We start from the raw sequence: 17,757 nt of genomic DNA, 5'->3' as shown, positions 1-17,757 counted from the left end.
GGGAAAAGTGTGCCCAGGTGATTTCACTCCATACCTTATGGACTCGGAAGGCCATATTTTCCATAAATAACGGACGTTGTTGCTCAATATGCATCAGACTAAACGCACAACTACTTCTTTTTCAATTCTGCTTTTCTGAGGCCCGGAATGTCGACATCAACTTCTCCTCCTCCACCCACGTCATCTACAGGTCGAAATGAAGCCTCAACGAAACCTCAAAAGGATTCTTGGATAGAAGATGCCCAGGCAGTTGATGCATCTGATATTGTTGCCATCTATCGCTCTTATGATCCTGAGTTTCGAGCAACTACCGAACGCCAACTACTGCGTAAGATTGACACGCGCATTCTCCCACTCATTGTCTTGATTTATCTCTTCAACTATCTGGATCGAAACTCAATCACCCAAGCCCGTCTCTATGGGCTAGAGGAAGATACCGGTCTTCAGGGAGCTGAATACCAAACTGCAATCTCCATCTTCTCAGCTGGATATATTTTGATGCAATTACCGGCCACGGTTATGATGACAAAGTTTCGTCCTTCCATCTATCTGGTAAGAAAACCGAAGAAAACCGTGAGGCGAAATGGCTCAATAATTAATTTAATTCTTGTCCTAGCCAACATGTATTATTATGTGGGCTGTCGTTAGTGCATGCACGGCCGCCACGTTCAACACTCCCGGTATCCTCATGGTCCGCTTCTTTCTGGGCTTTATTGAAGCACCTTTCTTCCCCGGTGCGGTATACTTCCTCAGCTGCTGGTATACCAAACGTGAGATAGGTGTCAGAATGGCTCTTCTGATTTGTGGTATTTTGCTTTCCAACGCTTTTGCCGGTCTCATTTCGGCAGGCATCCTGTCAGGGATGCAAGGAGTCGCTGGATTGGCCGCTTGGAGGTGGCTCTTTATTCTGGAAGGTCTTGCTACACTCCTTCTTGGCGTCGTTGCTCTATTTGTTCTTCCAGATTTTCCTGGGACGACTAAATGGCTTAGCGAGACCGAGAAGATTGTGGCCCAGGCTCGGCTCGCTGTTGATGCCGGACATGCTACTCTGCTTGACGCCGAAGAAGTTTCTATTATGAAGGGCCTCGTGTGGGCAGTGAAAGACATCCGTACCTGGATTTTTGCCTGCATGCAAATGTCCACAACGGCCTCGATCTCCTACTCCCACTTCTTTCCCACTTTGATCCAACAGCTTGGCTTCCAGAGCAATACTATTGTTCTCTTGCTTACCTCCCCGCCATATTTCGTGGCGTTTATCTGGGCTCTATCATGGGCGTGGCTGGCAGACCGGAAGCAGATCCGATCCATCCCCTCGGGAATCTCTCAACTGACTGCTATAGTTGGAACCATCCTTCTGATTGCGGTGACCGATCAGCTATGGGCTCGGTATGTCTTCACAATCATTGTGTGTTGTGGTACATTTGGTGTCTACTCTACAACATACGCCTGGTTGTCCTCAACTCTGACACAGCCACCGATCAAGCGTGCCGTCGCTATTGGGTTGGCAAACACATGTGCAAATTGTGCCTCCTTGTTTGCAAATTACTTCTGGCTGGACAAGTACGAGCCTGAATATCGAGAGTCGTGGGGCTGCTTGTTGGGTTTCCAGGCACTGGGCATGGCCTGCATCCTCTTCCTTCGGATTAAACTCCAGCGCGCCAATAAAAGATTTGAGCAGCTGAGTATCGAGTCGGACTTGAATGATTTGAGCGTCATGGAGCTCTTGAATGAAGATGAGCGGAATGCTGTGCAGAACAACTTCAGATACGTTGTTTAGGATTTAAAGAACGGGGGGGTAATCGGTATCTCAGAGTAGTATTTGTCGCGTCCTGTCTTGATTTTATCATATATTCAATGTTACTCACAATTGATTGCTGGATCTACTCCATGTAATTCCGACTCAAAGTATATACTGTGGTTTCAAAGAGTTGATTTCTATTTTTTGGGACCCCAGTATCGGTCTGCACGAATCCCTTCGATAGCTTTACTTCGTTCAGCTATGAAATAAAAGGCCAAATTCAATGTTGGAAGGAGAATCGACATTGTTCGTTTTAAATTACGTGTAATTCGGAGTAACGTCTGTGCCGCGCCGAATTGCCGGCAAATGCTAAAACGGCTCAGCTCGCATGGGGAAGTGGGGGTAAATGGGTAAATTGACCCCCTTCCCCGGAATTTCTCCGATTTCACATTCCACATTCCAGGTAAACTACCTGCTACCGATATCCAGAATATGGAGACAAATGAAATCGAACCGAGTGACTCGCAGTCAACTGAAGGTGCCGTCACACAGCTTCCACGCTTACCTGCATGTCGTCTTTGCCATGCAAGAAAAATCAAGGTATATCATTAACATCTGCGCAATCGAAAAATCATTCCTAATACGATGACTAGTGTGATAATCTTCGGCCAAAATGCAGCCTATGTATCAAGCACGGGGAGCAATGCATGACCTTGGTTGTTGATGACAGCGAGTCAGTCACTCGCCAGTATGCAATTTGTCACTTACCCCGGTTAGAGGTCTGATCACCATTACTAACCCAAGTCTTTTGGATTGCCAGCTTTATCGGAGATCTTGAGCAGGAAGTCAAGTTGCTTGAGATAAAACTAGCCTCGGCCGGGGCAGATGATCACGTATCCAGGGAATCCCCTGCTCCCGCAGGCCTTTCAAACTCGCAGGACCGCCGTGAGCATTTGCCTAACTTCATTGAGGGCGGAGGGATAAGGTGTGGAATTACCTCTCTCTTACCCCAGTTCTCTAATTTTCTTTTTCTAAAAAAAAATCAGTTTTATGAGACACCTGTTTGCAGACTCAGAATGGCGTCGACATGATCCAAACCTACTTCAGAATTTATCCAAAGACTCAGGACCAAACGAAGCTGGCATAAAGCCAGCGCTTTTGCCCCCGGCGCATGAAGGCAAAGTGATATTTGACAAGTAGTATGTTGGTAATCAAACAAATTGGTTGTGATATGCTTCAAATGTTTACGAGATGGTTGCTGATTGTACAAAAAAAAGCTTGAATGGATCTCAAATCCAGAATCCGTTCCTGCTTCGGCAGCAAGTGCATGGAATTTATAACGCGGTCTTTGACTCTGAGTCAACATCTGACGAGCAACAACCGCGCCCTTCCAAAAAGGACGAGAATCATGATTTATTCAAAGCTTACATGATCCTTGCTATCGGATCGGTTCTACCATACCGCAATGGAGAGGTTCAACAGCACCCCTATGGCTACTACCTATCAGCTTTGAAATACCTTGATGATAGCTTTCTTTCCAGAGGACTTTCCTCGATCCAAGATCTGTTGCTTGTTGGTCGTTTTGCGATTTACCATCATGTTGGTGAGATACATATATTCCCCCTCTTATATATCTATACGTTTGGCTGATCTCGAGGTATCACCAGGAACCTCTATCTGGGAGGTAACTAGGCTGGGAATGCGCATGTGTATAGAGCTTGGCTTCCATAGGGCTACTATCCCTAGCCATAGTATTGGGCTTTTGGAAGAACAACTCCAACGACGAGTCTTTTGGGAATGTTACATGATTGATCGATATAGCTCCATAACATTGATGCGACCATTTGCGATTGGGGACAAATATATCCAAATCGCATTTCCAATCGATGCCAACGATGAGGAAATCGAAGCCGCAAATGCCTCTGGTACTTTCATGGAACTAGACTCATTCGGTTCCACATGTTCCCTCACATCCCTTCCTAGACGAACAACTGAGATGTCTGTTTTCTTTGCTTGTCTTACCCTTCGACAAATCACCTCTCGCATCCACATTGAATTTGGCGATAAAGCAACCCGACAAGAAGTGCGCAATGATGCCATAGCCAGAGGAGTCATTTACTGCCAGTTGGACAAGCTACTTCAGGACTTGGAAAAATGGCGGTCTTCAACTCCAGTCTTTCCCAGTCCCCAAAATCTTTATCAGATGCCGGAATGGTATGACCTTCTTTGTCTCAGGGAGCGCTTGCTTTTGCTTAGGAAGGCGATTGATATCGTTCCGAAACCGGATAACGTCCCCCCGCGAGATCTCCTTTCTCTGTGTCTTGAGAGCGCATTTGGTGCGATCACATGCTTTTGTCGACTTTATGAGTTAAAGAAGATCACTTTCACTCGAAGCTACTTTCAAATGCTATTCACGGCAGGATTGTCCGTGATGTTTTGCCTGTCTGTTGTGAGAGACTTCGACAAAGTGACCGTTCGGAATGCCATCGATGCGATGGTTCTTGGCGAAAATGCCTTGAAAAGAATGAGCGAAGAACTTTCAGATGCGAAGCGATATGTTGCAGTCTACGAAGCGCTGCAACGATATGTCATTCGCAAATACAGCTCCCAGTTGGAACTTGGGCCCTTGCGGAATTCGCAACGCATATTGGAGGTCAACACTTCTCTGTTTCCACCCACTGCAGCAGGCAATATGCCTTATCCGATAACAGCATCTGGCGAAAAGCAAGATCAACCATTTTTGCATTCGTCTGTGTTATCAAACGGCCCACATTTACATTCTAACCTCCAAGGGCACTCCTCGTACCAGGCCCCATCATTCAGCCCCGAAGGAATGACGAGTTTGCTAGGGGACACGAACATGTCAGAAGGATCCATGCTATCCTGGGATATCTTTGAAGACAACGCATTATGGAATATGGAGGCTGGGCTTAATGAGTATGCCTACGGAGACCCTCCAGTGAATTTGTACTTGGGTGATTCATTTGATTTCCAGGGCATTTTTGAATAATTTTTATACTTAATCTAGTACATGAAAAATGATCAAATAAAAGGAACATGAAAAGAAAACGCATGAAAATGACAAGCCTCACAATTAACTCTATCTATACCTTCTGCTTTTGAACTCTCTGGTTGATTTCATCATAGTTGTGAACAATCTGCTTGAACGCCTTCTGCAAGATTGCTCCATCCTGGCCACTCAAAGACCAGGTCGCGCCCAAGGTGAACCATCGCTCCAAAAGGTCCAAGCGGCCTGCAATACCACCGACTCCAATAGGCTTGCCATACTTTTTTCCTGCATTGATGATCTTGATGACGGAGTCCAAATAAAGAGGATCATCATACTGGCCAGGGATTCCCAAATCCGTTGTCAGATCATTTGAGCCAATCAAGATTCCATCAACGCCGTCAATGGCAAGGATGTCCTCTGCCAGATCCACAGCACCAGGAGTCTCAATCATAGGAATAAGCATTGTCTGCGAGTTGAGTGCTTCATTCTGCTTCAGCGTGGGGATATGCTGAAAATTGAAGGCAGGCTGGTTGTTCGTGCAGCCCCGGGCACCGATAGGCGCGTACTTAGCATGGTGAACGATGTCGCGGACTTCTTGGACAGACTCGATGTGAGGAATGACAACTGCCGCAGCTCCAGCATCAAGTATGCGGCTAATGTGCCAGTGCGACTTCGAGGGAGAGCGGACCACGGGGGAGACACCGACGTAATTGCAGGCCAGAATAAGCTGTGAAACCTCGCGGAGGCTGAAAGCGCCGTGCTCCATGTCGATAAAGACTCCATGGAAGCCGGCCATTTTTGCCATCATAGCTACTTCGTTGCCGATGGCATACTTGATCGTCATGATTGGCGTGACTTGGCCATCGAGAATGCGAGTTCGAAAGGCATTCGGAACGGTAAGGATTTCTTCTCCGATTGAGCCCATCGTTGGTGGTGTAAAAATAATTGACTTGAAGATTTTAACTCAAAAAAAGGCAGTTGTCATGAGGGAGTGAGGAGTCTGGAGATTGAAATTGATTGAGATTGAGATTCACAGGATGAAGACATCTTCGTACTGTGTATTTATACCTCGATTCAAATGTTAGCATACTCAATTGAGGGTGACGGGAAATGTCCGCCAGGCACGGAAATTATCCGACCAATTTTCAAATGTTGGGGCTTAAACTCCTCCGCATTCAACAGCCCGCACTATTGATCCATAGTAGACTAGGCTTAATTCTGTCACGCCCGCCTTACTCGCACTATGCCCCTTTAGGTGGTTAGCCTTGAGTAACGTATTTGTGGCACCTAACTAAATTCCAATAGCGGTTAGATGAGACTCAAAGGTGGTACTTGCGCCAAATTTCGTCACACGATTCCCCCCAGTTGGTAGTTGAAAATTAAATGCAAATAGGACTGGTATAGTAGCTATTATTCCAAAGTACTGTCCCAAGTAGAGGTTAAGCACGTAGTTCTGATTCGTCTCTATCTACTAATTTGTAAATCATGACCAATCCGTGCCAAGAGATCCATGCCTAGTAAACCAGGCATCCAGGGGCTGTGTCAGACCGTCACCTTCCTTGCTTTTTTTCCAAAGAGCTTTTCACCAAGCTTCACGGGACGCGACTGTCATATGATATAGAAACAACTAATAACAAACTCAAAATGAGTCACGACTCTTTTCTTCCATTGTCGTCAACGCCTGACTCGCCCGGGTTCCTGTTACCCCGACGTCCAAGCTTAGAACCCGACAATGATATCTTCACCACCCGCGGTCAGCGACTCAGGATGTTCCTACCTAGTCGAAGCTCCAGCACAGCTTTACAAGATCTCGACGAAGAATCTGGACCCCCACCAGAATTTCTCCGGCGGGGCACGCTGCTTATTGGACACAAAAACGCCCGCTATGAATGGTTCGTCGAATTGTTTCCTTCCACGATCTTATCTAATCAGTCCCTTAATCTGACACCTTGGCAGGCAACAATACTATCGCTCACCTGAATCATTACAGGGTCTGAAAAAGCCAGTGTAAGTCCAACTGTTTTCCTTTGTCTCCATTGTTTCTACAATTTCCGCAATATCATCAATGCTCATCTGTCATCCAGGCGAAAGTACTACGAAAACAACAATGAGTTGATCTCACAATATCTGTATATCGATCGCCTACTCGATTCATCCCTCCCGCACAACCTGATCGAGGAGTACAATGGCTGTCACCACCACATTGCACCAAGAGAGGATTCCCATCCGTCCCCGGATGCCAATCCCTCGATCAGTTCCAAGATCAAGCGCACTCCGCATAATTTGTACCGCATCCCGGATGAAACGGCGCCATTGCTCTCACCCCCGTCTGAAGAGGAACCATGTGTCCACAGCCACATTCCAGACATGGAGACGCACGCGAACATGTCTCCAGAAAAAGAAGAGCGGCTGATCAATCTCGCTATCCGTATCAACTTCGCTGCGAATGTCATCCTACTGGGTTCCAAGATTGGCATTATGACCTTGACAAGCTCCATGTCCGTTCTTGCAGGCCTGGTTGATGGTGCACTGGACTTCTTGAGTACTGTCATTATTTGGGTGACCATGACTTTGATTCAACGCCAAGATCGCAATCGATACCCGATCAGTCGACGCAGGCTGGAACCGTTGAGCGTGTTAGTGTTTTCGGTTATTATGGTTACTTCATTCTTCCAGGTCGGCATCACGTCTGTGAACAGGTTGATGGCCGAAGATCATGCTATCGTTGAGCTTTCTATGCCATCTATTGTGCTTATGGCCGCGACCGTCGTGATCAAGTTGCTCTGTTGGATTTGGTGCCGTCTGATTCCGAGTCCAAGTGTTCAGGTCCTTGCGCAGGACGCCATGACGGACGTTATCTTCAACACATTTAGCATCATTTTCCCGCTGAGTATGTATTATGTCCGATAGGCGTTTCATTTCTCTTTTTTTGTGCAGTATACTAATGTGTGCATGATCAACAGTTGGAGCATTTGCGCGCCTTTGGTATCTGGATCCTCTGGGAGGTTTGTTCCTCTCTGTCTACATCATGTGGAGCTGGGGCGAGACGGCCGGTGAGTACATTCGTCGGTTGACAGGCGCAGCGGCATCCGCCACCGACCACAGCATCCTTCTTTACATGACTATGCGTTTCTCGCGAGTTATCCGGAAAGTACAGGATCTCAAGGCCTATTATGCGGGTGACAAACTCAATGTCGAGGTCGACTTGGTTGTCGACGAGCAGACTAGCCTTCGTGATAGCCACGACGTGGGCGAGAGTCTTCAATACATCTTGGAGAGTGTGCCGACCGTAGATCGTGCCTTTGTGCATTTGGATTATGATGAGTGGAATCTGCCAAGCCACATGAACCAGTTGGAACGGTAACGGTATTTGTATCGGAACAAGAAAAGACCTACTTCTACGGGGACCCATATAGATTTGATAACCAATGTCATCCAATGGGGCCTGGTATATTAGTTCCAAGATTGAGGTTTGTAAGGGTATGTACCAACCAAGCTTGTGCTACTACTGAAATTGGCGTAAACGGTATTAAAACATGTAATACATAATTCATTCGTTTCACTGTACATATAGATAAGAAATAGATAAAACTAGTAGATATAACAAATGGGAATTCACCTCCGCAATGACCGTAGTCATTGCCAACCTCGTGATAAGAGAGAAGAAAAAAAAAAACAAGACGCCCCTAGTGTACAACCGGATTCCTATGCGTTCCACGTGCGCAGATACGAGGCAAATATCCTCATGTCGACTTCAAAATCAAGAAAAGCAAAAGAAACGTGCGAAAGGGTCGAACAAGAAAAAAAAAAGTTAAAAATTAACGAGGAGGCTGCGATGATGGGTGAAGTTGTGGCATTCCACCCTGTACCGAGCCCTGACTGTAGACGCGGTGATGGTTTGGTGTAGAAGTAGGCTCGCCCAGCGAACCCGGTCCCGGGGGCCGTTGATGAAGATTTTGCATAGATGCTGATGCTGATGACGGTTGCGCATAGCCCATGCCATTGCCGCCCATTGAAGGGTGCATTCCTGCCGGCGGAGTGTACGATCGTCCAAGACCAGAGAGTGCTGCCATAGATCGACCATTTTGACCCTGAGGAGGAGGAGTGCTGTGTCCATACGCAGGAGGGCCACCGGCCAAGCTCACAGGGGTCGACCGGTGTGATCCATTCACAAAGGTCTGGACATGCTGCTGGTAGCTTTGACCGAGTGGTTGCGCGGATACCGGGGTAGATGGGGTAACAGGGGAATACGCAGTTTGACCACCAGACTGGCGGGGCGCCACCATACCATACAAGCTTGCTGATGGCTGAGCCGGTGTCGGTGGATCCTGCCGGGAGCCAAAGGCAACACTGCTCGCCCGCGAAGATGGGGATACAGGTCGATATGCTTGAGGTTGGGATGTCATATCACGGGAATTAGATGACCCGTGTACCTGACTAGAGGATTGTTGAGAAAAGACATTTGGGTAAGCGGGACGCTGAGAACCCGGTGGCGGTGTTGGCGCGGGAGACGGAACTGTAAGATTGTTCATTTGACCGGCCGACTGGGACTGAGCAGATGCATAGTGCGAATAATGATTTTGGGAGGCCAGCGATGCAGTTTGACGGTTACTACCTTGCTGCGAAGGCGGAGGAGGCTGGGGTTGTGACCCGGCTTGTTGAGAGCGAGGATCAAAGCGTGCCATCCAGTCGCTAGTTGTGCCTGACGTTCCTGCACTGCCAGGAGGAGGTCCATAGCTGGGGTATTCCGGGTAACCACGCGATGACGTTTGATACTGGTTGGGTTGTCCGTAACCAGAGGGCTTAGCACCAGACATGGAATTTTCATCTACTCGAGTTGGACCCATGTTCTGGAAAGCAGAACGTTGCCCCGATGTCCCTGCGGAGACTGGTGCAGATGGAGCTTCACTCGCAAATCGTTTCCTAGGCTGAGGCTCCTCTGGCTCGTCGTTTAAAATGCTCATGATATTAGAGCGCTTCGCAGGCACCTTGGAATCGGGAGCTGGAGTACCGCTCAGTCGTGGCACATCTTTAACAGGAGATAGAACAGGACGTGGTGATTGGAGTCCCCCTTGCTGACTTGAAAGCGAGTAGTACTGCCTTTGTCCGAATGGATCACGGTGCACAGAAGAAATATCAAGCTCTGGTCTGTGCAACTGTGTTGGTGAGCCAGGAGCCTGTGTCAGGCTAGGATGACGTGAGTGAGTCGGGCCAAGAATGGAGGGCTGGGCCTGACTAGTCATGTAGACCTGGCCGGACAAAGCATCCATGCGTGCCAAATCAGCGGGAATGGTAGATCCAGCGGGAGTATTCCGTGATGACATTTGCATTTCCTGGCCGTGTGGGACTGAGTGCGGTAGCATCGATGAATCACGGCGATCATCGGTGAAATACCCTAACCGGGGGCCAGACATCCTATTTGGATGGCCTCGCATAGTACGAGCATCCTCACTAACACTTGTAGCACCCGGAGGCCCTGGAGCCACATTGGATGCCTGTGCTAGAGTCGGATAACGATTGGCACCTCGCTCATTCTCGGACATAGGGCGTCCATGGAGTGGCATCGGCTGAGGAGACATTGCAAGAGGTTTGCCCTTGGAAGAAAACCGTAACTCATCTGCCTCCGCCATCAAGTCGCCGTGAGGGGCAAGGGGACGAGGAATAATGGTCGAAGGGGTTGCCTCATAACGTCGTTTGGGGGCAACACTGGGTATGGGAAGAGGGCCAGTTGGCTCCCCTCGAGTTTTCTTGTCCTCCGCAGTCAAGAGCAGGTCTTCGAAGTCTTTCTGTCCTGAATCGAGGCGGCGCTGATAGTAGTTTTTAACCTGTGTTGACTATATTAGCCTGGGTCCACTTTCGCCAAAATAGAAGTCAGCCCTTACCATCACCGTAGTCTTGGTCTTCATGAAATGCGAAATTCCTTCGAAATCACGACCAAAGTGTGCAAGCAATCGAGGGAAATCACGTTGCTCAGGAACAGACCAATAGCTTGTTGGTTGCAGGGACCCATATCCACCCTCCATTGGCTTGGGGGTCATGGTGGGATCAGTTTCCGTAGATTCAAAAACATAGACACCCTCCTTTGCCCGTCCTCGTCCAACCCTGGGTCGGGAAGCAGGTATGATAGCCTCCCGCTCACTCATTTCACGATCCAGAGGCAATCCACCTTCCATCGCACCATCCCCACCAAATTCCATTTTCGGGAAAGCAGCAAGAGGTGGGTTGCTTTGAGGTGGCGGAGGCGGCGGCGGAGGAGGCGGTGGTGCGACCGGTGCAGGTGCCGGCGGTGGCCCTTGAGTTCGCTGATCCTTTTCGGTTGTTTTGCTGCGCTTTGGAGCACGGGTACCGCCCACACGGGCACCACGTCGAGGTGCAGGCTTCTCAATTGGTTCCGTTTCTTTCCCAGTTTGTCCATCATTTGAATCGCCAAAAGTCGGAGCAGCAGCACGCCGGGGACGTCCAGTATCGGTGACAGCTGGAACATCCTCCTCGCCATCGAAGTCAGGCTTGACTACCCCTAAATCAGCAATCAGAAGGTTAGACTTAGGACCCTTAACCCTAGCCTTCCCCTTTCCTTTCTTACTCCATCGTTTGTTTAGTTTTGCCTTATACTTAATTTCTTCTTTGGTGAGGTAGTAGTGGACAATGCACTGCTGGAAATCTCGACCGGGCAATGCCTCGGCAATCTTATCCCATTTCTTGGGATAGGTCATGAAAGCATCTGTGAATATTTCGTGCTCTTTCTGAGTGAAGTCGTTGGCGGGTGGTAGGAAGCCAAATACATCCAAAGCATCATCGGTCTTCACAGCATTATTGACATCCTTGTAAATCCGGGCTTTTGCCTCTCCTGACTCCAGCATATCTGGAATTATGGCTTCGCGGGACAAGTCAGGGCGAGCAGTAACCATTTGTGTTTTCCGTCGTTCTAATTCCTCCTGGGCAGAAATTTCGGAGGCTTTCAAAGCATTGAGGAAATCCAGCTCACTATTACCCTTGTATCGTCTTTCACGGGAATCCGGGACCACGGTTGGAGTAACAGGGACTGTAGGTGGTGGCGGAGAGACAGGGCCAGGGGTCATAGGTTTCTTGTTCCTAGAGCGATCTAGCTCCCAGACGGACAACCGCCAAGGCTTGTAATAAGCCATGTATTCTTCTCTGAGGACGGCATTCTTCAGCGCAACTTCTCTTTGTTTCCTACACAGCTCATTAAGAAACGCTTCCTTGAGCTGTGATTTGCTAGAATCATCGTCCTGAGATGCTTCTATGTCAGACAGTGGAGTTGGAGGACCAGTGTTCAAGAAAGGCAGGCTGGCAACGCCAAATTCAGAATGTACCACAGCGGGTGGGGTCACAGCCTGAGGGACAGGCTCAATTATTTCGACTGGAGCAATGAATGCCACAGCTCGCTCGTCGTTGGAAATAGTAGGGCCTGCGTCTTCCTCAACAGATGCAAGGGGTTCAGGGACAGCTAAGTCTGCCGTCTCTCCTTGGGCGATTTTACCCAAGAGTTGGATTCTCATGAGAAGAGAGAGGATATGGGGATCTTCTAGAGGAGAGGGAGGCAGCTCGGCCCGAAGAAGTTCCATGTCCCTTTCGAAGCTTCTTTTTCGCTTTTCCAGATATTCTTCGCTAAAAGTCCCGCTATCCTCGTCATCTTCGTCACTGGACTGTCCAAACACGGGCATAAGAGCATTCTCGGTGATTTTATCGGATGCCAACTGTAACTGGGTCTCTTGGGCTGCTTTCGCCTCTTGTTGCTCTAGACTCTGGTTGTGTTTCGGGTCCACATCTGTCTTTTGCTTTGCCTGTAGATCGGGAAGCTCTGCTATCCGCTGATCCAGTTGATTTTCCGGCTGCTCCACTGGCTGCTCCACTGGCTGCTCCTCTGGCTGCTCCACTGGCTGCTCCTCTGGCTGCTCCTCTGGCTGCTCCTCTGGCTGCTCCTCTGGCTTCTGTTCTCTCTTTTGCTCAACGGCTTGCTCAGCAATTATTTCGGGCTTTTGTTCGGGAATTTTCTCCGCCTTTTGCTCGTCAACATGCTCAACAGTTTGCTCAGGCTTATTTTCAACCTTTTTCTCGCACTGTTGCTCAGGCTTTTGCTCAGGCTTTTTCGCTGTTTGCAGTTTCAGCTCCCGGGATTTCTGCTCCTCCCTATCGCGCGATTGCTTTTGAACTTGCTCTACATTCCGCGTCTGGTTATCCTCCTGGTGTGTGGACCTAACCATTGGGGCAGGCGGTGGGCTGCTGCGAATGGCAAGATTCATAGACGGAGAGCTTGGTGAAGGGATATGCGTTGATGGAACGGTGACAGTCGTTTCTTTCTGCACATCCTCCATCGGGCCCGAAGATGCCTGCAGGCTCTCATCCTGAGATCTTTCGCTGGGAGGACGCATGGGCTCTTGCTCCTCTGCTTCCTTCTTCGGTGTAACAGTTGAAACAGACGGTGCACGATTGTACCCAGAACGGCCCCAAGGCTTATTTCCCTTGTGTCCTCCTCGTGGCGAGGAGCCTTGTCGGGGTTGATATGCGCGTGGGCCTGTCGGGATATTGGATGTCTGCATTTGAGGAGAGATTGATGGATCCCGTGAAAGAGAGCGCGGCGGTGGGGGTAGGCGAGAAATGATAGGGGATGTAGAGATGGAGTGAGGTTTTGAAGGCCCTTGGAATTCTGTTGGACCACTGATTGAATCCCGCTTGGCCATCGCGGCTGGGGCCGTGGGTGGAGACCGATCTGATAGCTGCATGGAAGCTCTCTGGATCTCCTGGGGAGGCCGGCTGTCAGAATTGTGGTTCGAATTATCTGCAGCTTGTGCCATTGAGTAAGTCCGTTCAGCTTTTGGACCAGTTGGAGCTCGCGGCACTGATTTAGATAGGGGTTCATTCTGGGTCTTTTCCGCCTGGACCGACAGGTCATTTGCCGCACGCCCTTCGGATGCTCCTTTAGAAGTGGATACTGATGATGTCGGTGTAGCCACAGAACCAAAAGCAGGAACCTGCGGTGCTGATGGGGGAGGTGATTGCTGGTTGACAGGTTGTAAATCCTTGGGCTGTTCGGTGCGCACAGGGAAGAGGTCAGATCGGGCACTATCGCGTCTAGCCTCATGACCGCCAACACTGGAGATTATCGATGCTTTGCGACCCTGATCTTGGGTAATTAAATCAGACATCCTCTCCGAAATGGACGGGGCCATTGGTGAAGGTCCCACATGAGCAATCGAGCCGGCACGGTTGTCTGCTCGGTTTGGAGGGTGTTCCCTTTTCCATGGCTCGAGAGGACGGTCACGATCCTCACGTTCCGATCGACGAGCATCCCATTCTTCACGTCGGTCAAACCTTTCACGTCGATCTAGATTGCGATCATGGTCACGGTCTCGAATGAGATCGCGCTCACGGTCTCGGTCCAATCCGCGGTTCCGATCTGGAGTAGGACGGTCGGGAAGGGCACGGTCCAAGAGGGGATGGTCCATAATCGGGCGATCAAGAGGGGGTCGGTCAGTAAGAGGTCGGTCCATAGGAGGTCGATCCATAGGAGGTCGATCCATAGGAGGTCGATCCATAGGAGGTCGGTCCATAGGAGGTCGGTCCATCGGAGGTCGGTCAGGAAGAGGGCGATCTAGAGGAGGGCGATCCCGGTCCATATCTCTATCGCGATCCCGGTCCCGATCCATCATACGGTCTCGGCCACGGTCTCTCCAGGTATCACGGGATCGACTACGGCGGCGGAATTGCTCACGGTCATCGAAGAAAGATGGGCGACCTCGTCCACGACCACCATCCCAATCTCCTCTTCCTCGGCCACGCATGGAGCCACCTCGAGGATGACCGCCATTTGAGGGTGGGCCATCGGGACCACCAGATGATGCAGATAGGATACTGTCTCGAGAATTGCGGCGAATGCGAACCACATCAAAGTCGCGGCCGGGGGGCTCTCTCACGTCACGAAAGTCGCGTGTTGGGGATCTTGAGCGGCCTCGTCCAAAGCCGATACGGTTGTCTCGAGGGTCAAAGTCGCGATCGCGGCGAACCCATTCACGGTCTAGATCGCGACGGAATGGTGGCGCATCGCGGGAGTCTCGAAATTCGCGGTCGCGGTCGCGGTCTCGTGGGTCTCGGTCTCTGTCTCTAAATTCGCCTCGGCCATATCCACGACCTCGTCCAAAGTGATTACCTCTAGGGGTGTCACCCAAGGCGCGAAGGGCGCGGGGGCCACTGGGAGGTTCCCTGCCGAATGGAGCGCTGCCGTCGTCAGGGCCACGGGGACCGGCAGGTGGTCGACGGTCCCCGAAGCGATGGGGTGAACGGTCGCGGGAATTATACCCAGACGATGGGGGGAATCTGGACGACATTACCAGGTCATGCTATCACAAGACGACCTGGAAACTAACAAAGGGTTGGAGACGGAGAGGTTCCCGGGAATGCAGAGATTCAAGAACTCGCACCTGGCTGGACCCGACTTTGGGGGGCTCTCTATCACGTGACTGGGCACGGACCACCACGAGGCAGTAATTACGATCTTGATCGTGGGGATTTTTCAAGATGTTAGCATCATTCTAGTGTACGAACATGCAGATTTCAATGATACGAGTGGTATTGTAGACTCTTGGAAGGCTTTTTTCATTTTAAAACCACCCGACATTTAACACATCGGACACTCTTGCATGAGTTTCTTCGTCATGTACATTTCAGAAATCAAAGGGTGCCCGTGCACATGTGGAGCCGCCATTAACAAACTAGTTATAGGTTGGAGACAGCTCACCAGAACTCAATTTCCATTCGACTTTGAAGATGCTTTTAATACTTTTGCCTTGCACATAAATTCCTGGTCTGTCATGTCATAATGTGCAAGGGAAATGATTCTTGGCTTACAACCCTGTGTAAATATGCAATTCTTTACAGAGATTTGACGCTGGCCTACCTAAAAAGATCCACCATCCTAAGCACATGGCCATCTGCATAATTTCCACAGGAACGAGGCGAAACCGGTAGCTAGTGCTGAGCCCGAAACGCCGCTGATCGACATGAAACGACAGGGGGTTCATCCTTAATTGGAATTTGGGGGGATCATCTATATCGTCAGTTTTTTATCTGAATACGTGGATTGAGAAATTTGATTGCGTCCACGGGTGGAATTCTCTGAACGTTTTAAGCTGTGGAGTTGATTTTTGATCGGAAAGGATTTACAGAAATAACGAAGTCAGTATTACTAGATGGACCCTTTTTCCTAGCTTGGTGCCTGAGATATGAGGCTACACTATAGCCTCAGGTGTCTACTTTATCGTTCCCCGCCAAAAAAAAATTATATATCAGAGATATCATAGCACCCCCACTACATTGCACTGTTCCACATAAATCAACATTTGAACCCACAGATACGGGGTTCTTGTCCTTCTGGAAGTCTCCAATTCACTTATCATACCCACCCAACTCTCTTATTGCCCCTGTCAATTATCTTTTGCAAACCAACATGAGCCAGTCAGCCGCCGCACCCCCCACCTCCGCAAGCAATGCGGTTCTCGTGGAATCCCAGCCGGTTCCCGAGGGTACTCACGAAGTGAGCGGAGTGGATTTTGATAAGTTCCAGGGTCGTGATATCACCGTTGCCGAACTGGTGGACAATATGACGAACATGGGCTTCCAGGGCAGTGCGGTTGCCGAGGCTGCCCGCATTATCAACGAGATGGTAGGTGATTCAATGACAAAGATCACTGTCACATTTATTGACATATTTTTCCTTCTTCTTAGCGTGCCTTCCGGGACCCTGAAACCGGCGCAAAGACCACCATTTTCCTCGGCTATACCTCAAATTTAATTTCTTCCGGTCTGCGCGATACCCTTCGTTACCTAGTGAAGCACAATCATGTATCGGCCATTGTCACCACCGCCGGGGGTGTGGAGGAGGATTTGATTAAATGCTTGGCTCCCACATATATGGGCTCCTTCAGTACTCCGGGTGCTGGATTACGCGCCAAGGGCCTCAACCGTATTGGTAACCTGCTGGTGCCAAACAATAATTATTGTGCCTTTGAAGATTGGCTGGTTCCTATCTTGGATCGCATGCTAGAGGAGCAAGAGGCAGCCAAGAAGAAGGCCCAGGAGACAGGAAATGAAGAAGACGAGCTTCACTGGACTCCAAGCCGTATTACTGAGCGGTTGGGGCGGGAAATCAACAATGAGGACTCGGTTCTGTATTGGGCTGCCCGCAACAACATCCCCATTTTCTGCCCTGCCCTGACTGATGGATCACTTGGGGATATGCTTTACTTCCACACCTACAAATCGTCACCACAGCGACTCCGAGTGGACATTGTGGAGGATGTGCGTCGGATCAACACCATGGCCGTGCGTGCGGCCCGGGCGGGTATGATCATTTTGGGAGGTGGCATTGTTAAGCATCACATTGCTAACGCGTGTCTGATGCGGAACGGTGCGGAGCACGCTGTGTACGTCAACACCGCGCAGGAATTCGATGGCAGTGACGCAGGTGCCCGACCCGACGAGGCTGTGAGCTGGGGAAAGATTAAAAGCGACGCCAACGCCGTCAAGGTCTACGCCGAGGCCACTGTGGCTTTTCCTCTTATTGTTGCGGCTTCGTTTGCACGCGCAGCCCCAGCACAGAACTGAGGGCGCCTGTTGTGTGCCGATACTTTGCCGCACACAATGCAGGGTCCCGTGTCCGACCGGACAAGGATTCACCAATCAGAGCGAAGCCACTCGCCCTTGGCCCACTCGCCCTGGCCCAACACCTGGGCCGGGGGGGCAGCCTGCTGATGAGAGTTTCCCAAGGTTGAATCTTCTTGAGTGCACCCGACAAGGTCAACACCAAGGCTGAGTTGACTCTGACCAGGTCTGACGACCCACGTTCGTATTGCAGCCTGTCAGCTTGTCTTTCAACTCCATTTTCCCCAGTCCCACAAGCCCTCCCTTGCCGATGCCGGGGATAGGAGAAACATGTTTTCATAATGTTTCATAAGCAGAGTGGCAACATGCAGAAATCCTGGTTAGCCGATCG

The 17,757-nt window shown here is 50.0% G+C and overlaps 6 protein-coding genes across 6 annotated transcripts; 4 read left to right on the top strand and 2 right to left on the bottom strand.

The window, feature by feature from the left end:
- Positions 1-147: 147 nt before the first annotated feature.
- Positions 148-1,777, top strand: N7466_001082 (uncharacterized protein; the record flags this gene model as incomplete). Its single annotated transcript, XM_057160480.1, has 2 exons — positions 148-552; positions 617-1,777. 2 exons carry the CDS (start codon positions 148-150, stop codon positions 1,775-1,777), a joined length of 1,566 nt encoding a protein of 521 aa, XP_057026728.1.
- A 1,795-nt stretch (positions 1,778-3,572) lies between these two features.
- Positions 3,573-4,748, top strand: N7466_001081 (fungal specific transcription factor domain-containing protein; the record flags this gene model as incomplete). Its single annotated transcript, XM_057160479.1, has 1 exon — positions 3,573-4,748. One exon carries the CDS (start codon positions 3,573-3,575, stop codon positions 4,746-4,748), a length of 1,176 nt encoding a protein of 391 aa, XP_057026727.1.
- A 94-nt stretch (positions 4,749-4,842) lies between these two features.
- Positions 4,843-5,673, bottom strand: N7466_001080 (HpcH/HpaI aldolase family protein; the record flags this gene model as incomplete). Its single annotated transcript, XM_057160478.1, has 1 exon — positions 4,843-5,673. One exon carries the CDS (start codon positions 5,671-5,673, stop codon positions 4,843-4,845), a length of 831 nt encoding a protein of 276 aa, XP_057026726.1.
- Positions 5,674-6,392: 719 nt separating this feature from the next.
- Positions 6,393-8,112, top strand: N7466_001079 (cation diffusion facilitator family transporter; the record flags this gene model as incomplete). The annotated part of the gene is made up of 4 exons (XM_057160477.1): positions 6,393-6,640; positions 6,705-6,755; positions 6,833-7,638; positions 7,712-8,112. The coding sequence occupies 4 exons, from the start codon at positions 6,393-6,395 to the stop codon at positions 8,110-8,112; spliced, it is 1,506 nt and encodes a 501-aa protein (XP_057026725.1).
- Positions 8,113-8,566: 454 nt separating this feature from the next.
- Positions 8,567-15,094, bottom strand: N7466_001078 (MYB DNA-binding domain protein; the record flags this gene model as incomplete). Its single annotated transcript, XM_057160476.1, has 2 exons — positions 8,567-10,573; positions 10,631-15,094. 2 exons carry the CDS (start codon positions 15,092-15,094, stop codon positions 8,567-8,569), a joined length of 6,471 nt encoding a protein of 2,156 aa, XP_057026724.1.
- Positions 15,095-16,212: 1,118 nt separating this feature from the next.
- N7466_001077 (deoxyhypusine synthase) lies at positions 16,213-17,369 on the top strand (the record flags this gene model as incomplete). Its single annotated transcript, XM_057160475.1, has 2 exons — positions 16,213-16,428; positions 16,491-17,369. 2 exons carry the CDS (start codon positions 16,213-16,215, stop codon positions 17,367-17,369), a joined length of 1,095 nt encoding a protein of 364 aa, XP_057026723.1.
- Positions 17,370-17,757: the final 388 nt, after the last annotated feature.

The sequence above is a fragment of the Penicillium verhagenii genome, assembly GCF_028828195.1.
Source record: "Penicillium verhagenii strain IBT 33310 chromosome Unknown utg000002l_segment0_segment0, whole genome shotgun sequence".
NCBI classification, from domain to species: domain Eukaryota; kingdom Fungi; phylum Ascomycota; class Eurotiomycetes; order Eurotiales; family Aspergillaceae; genus Penicillium; species Penicillium verhagenii.
The sequence above is the reverse complement of the archived record's forward strand: the minus strand, read 5'-3'. Positions and strand labels throughout refer to the sequence as shown.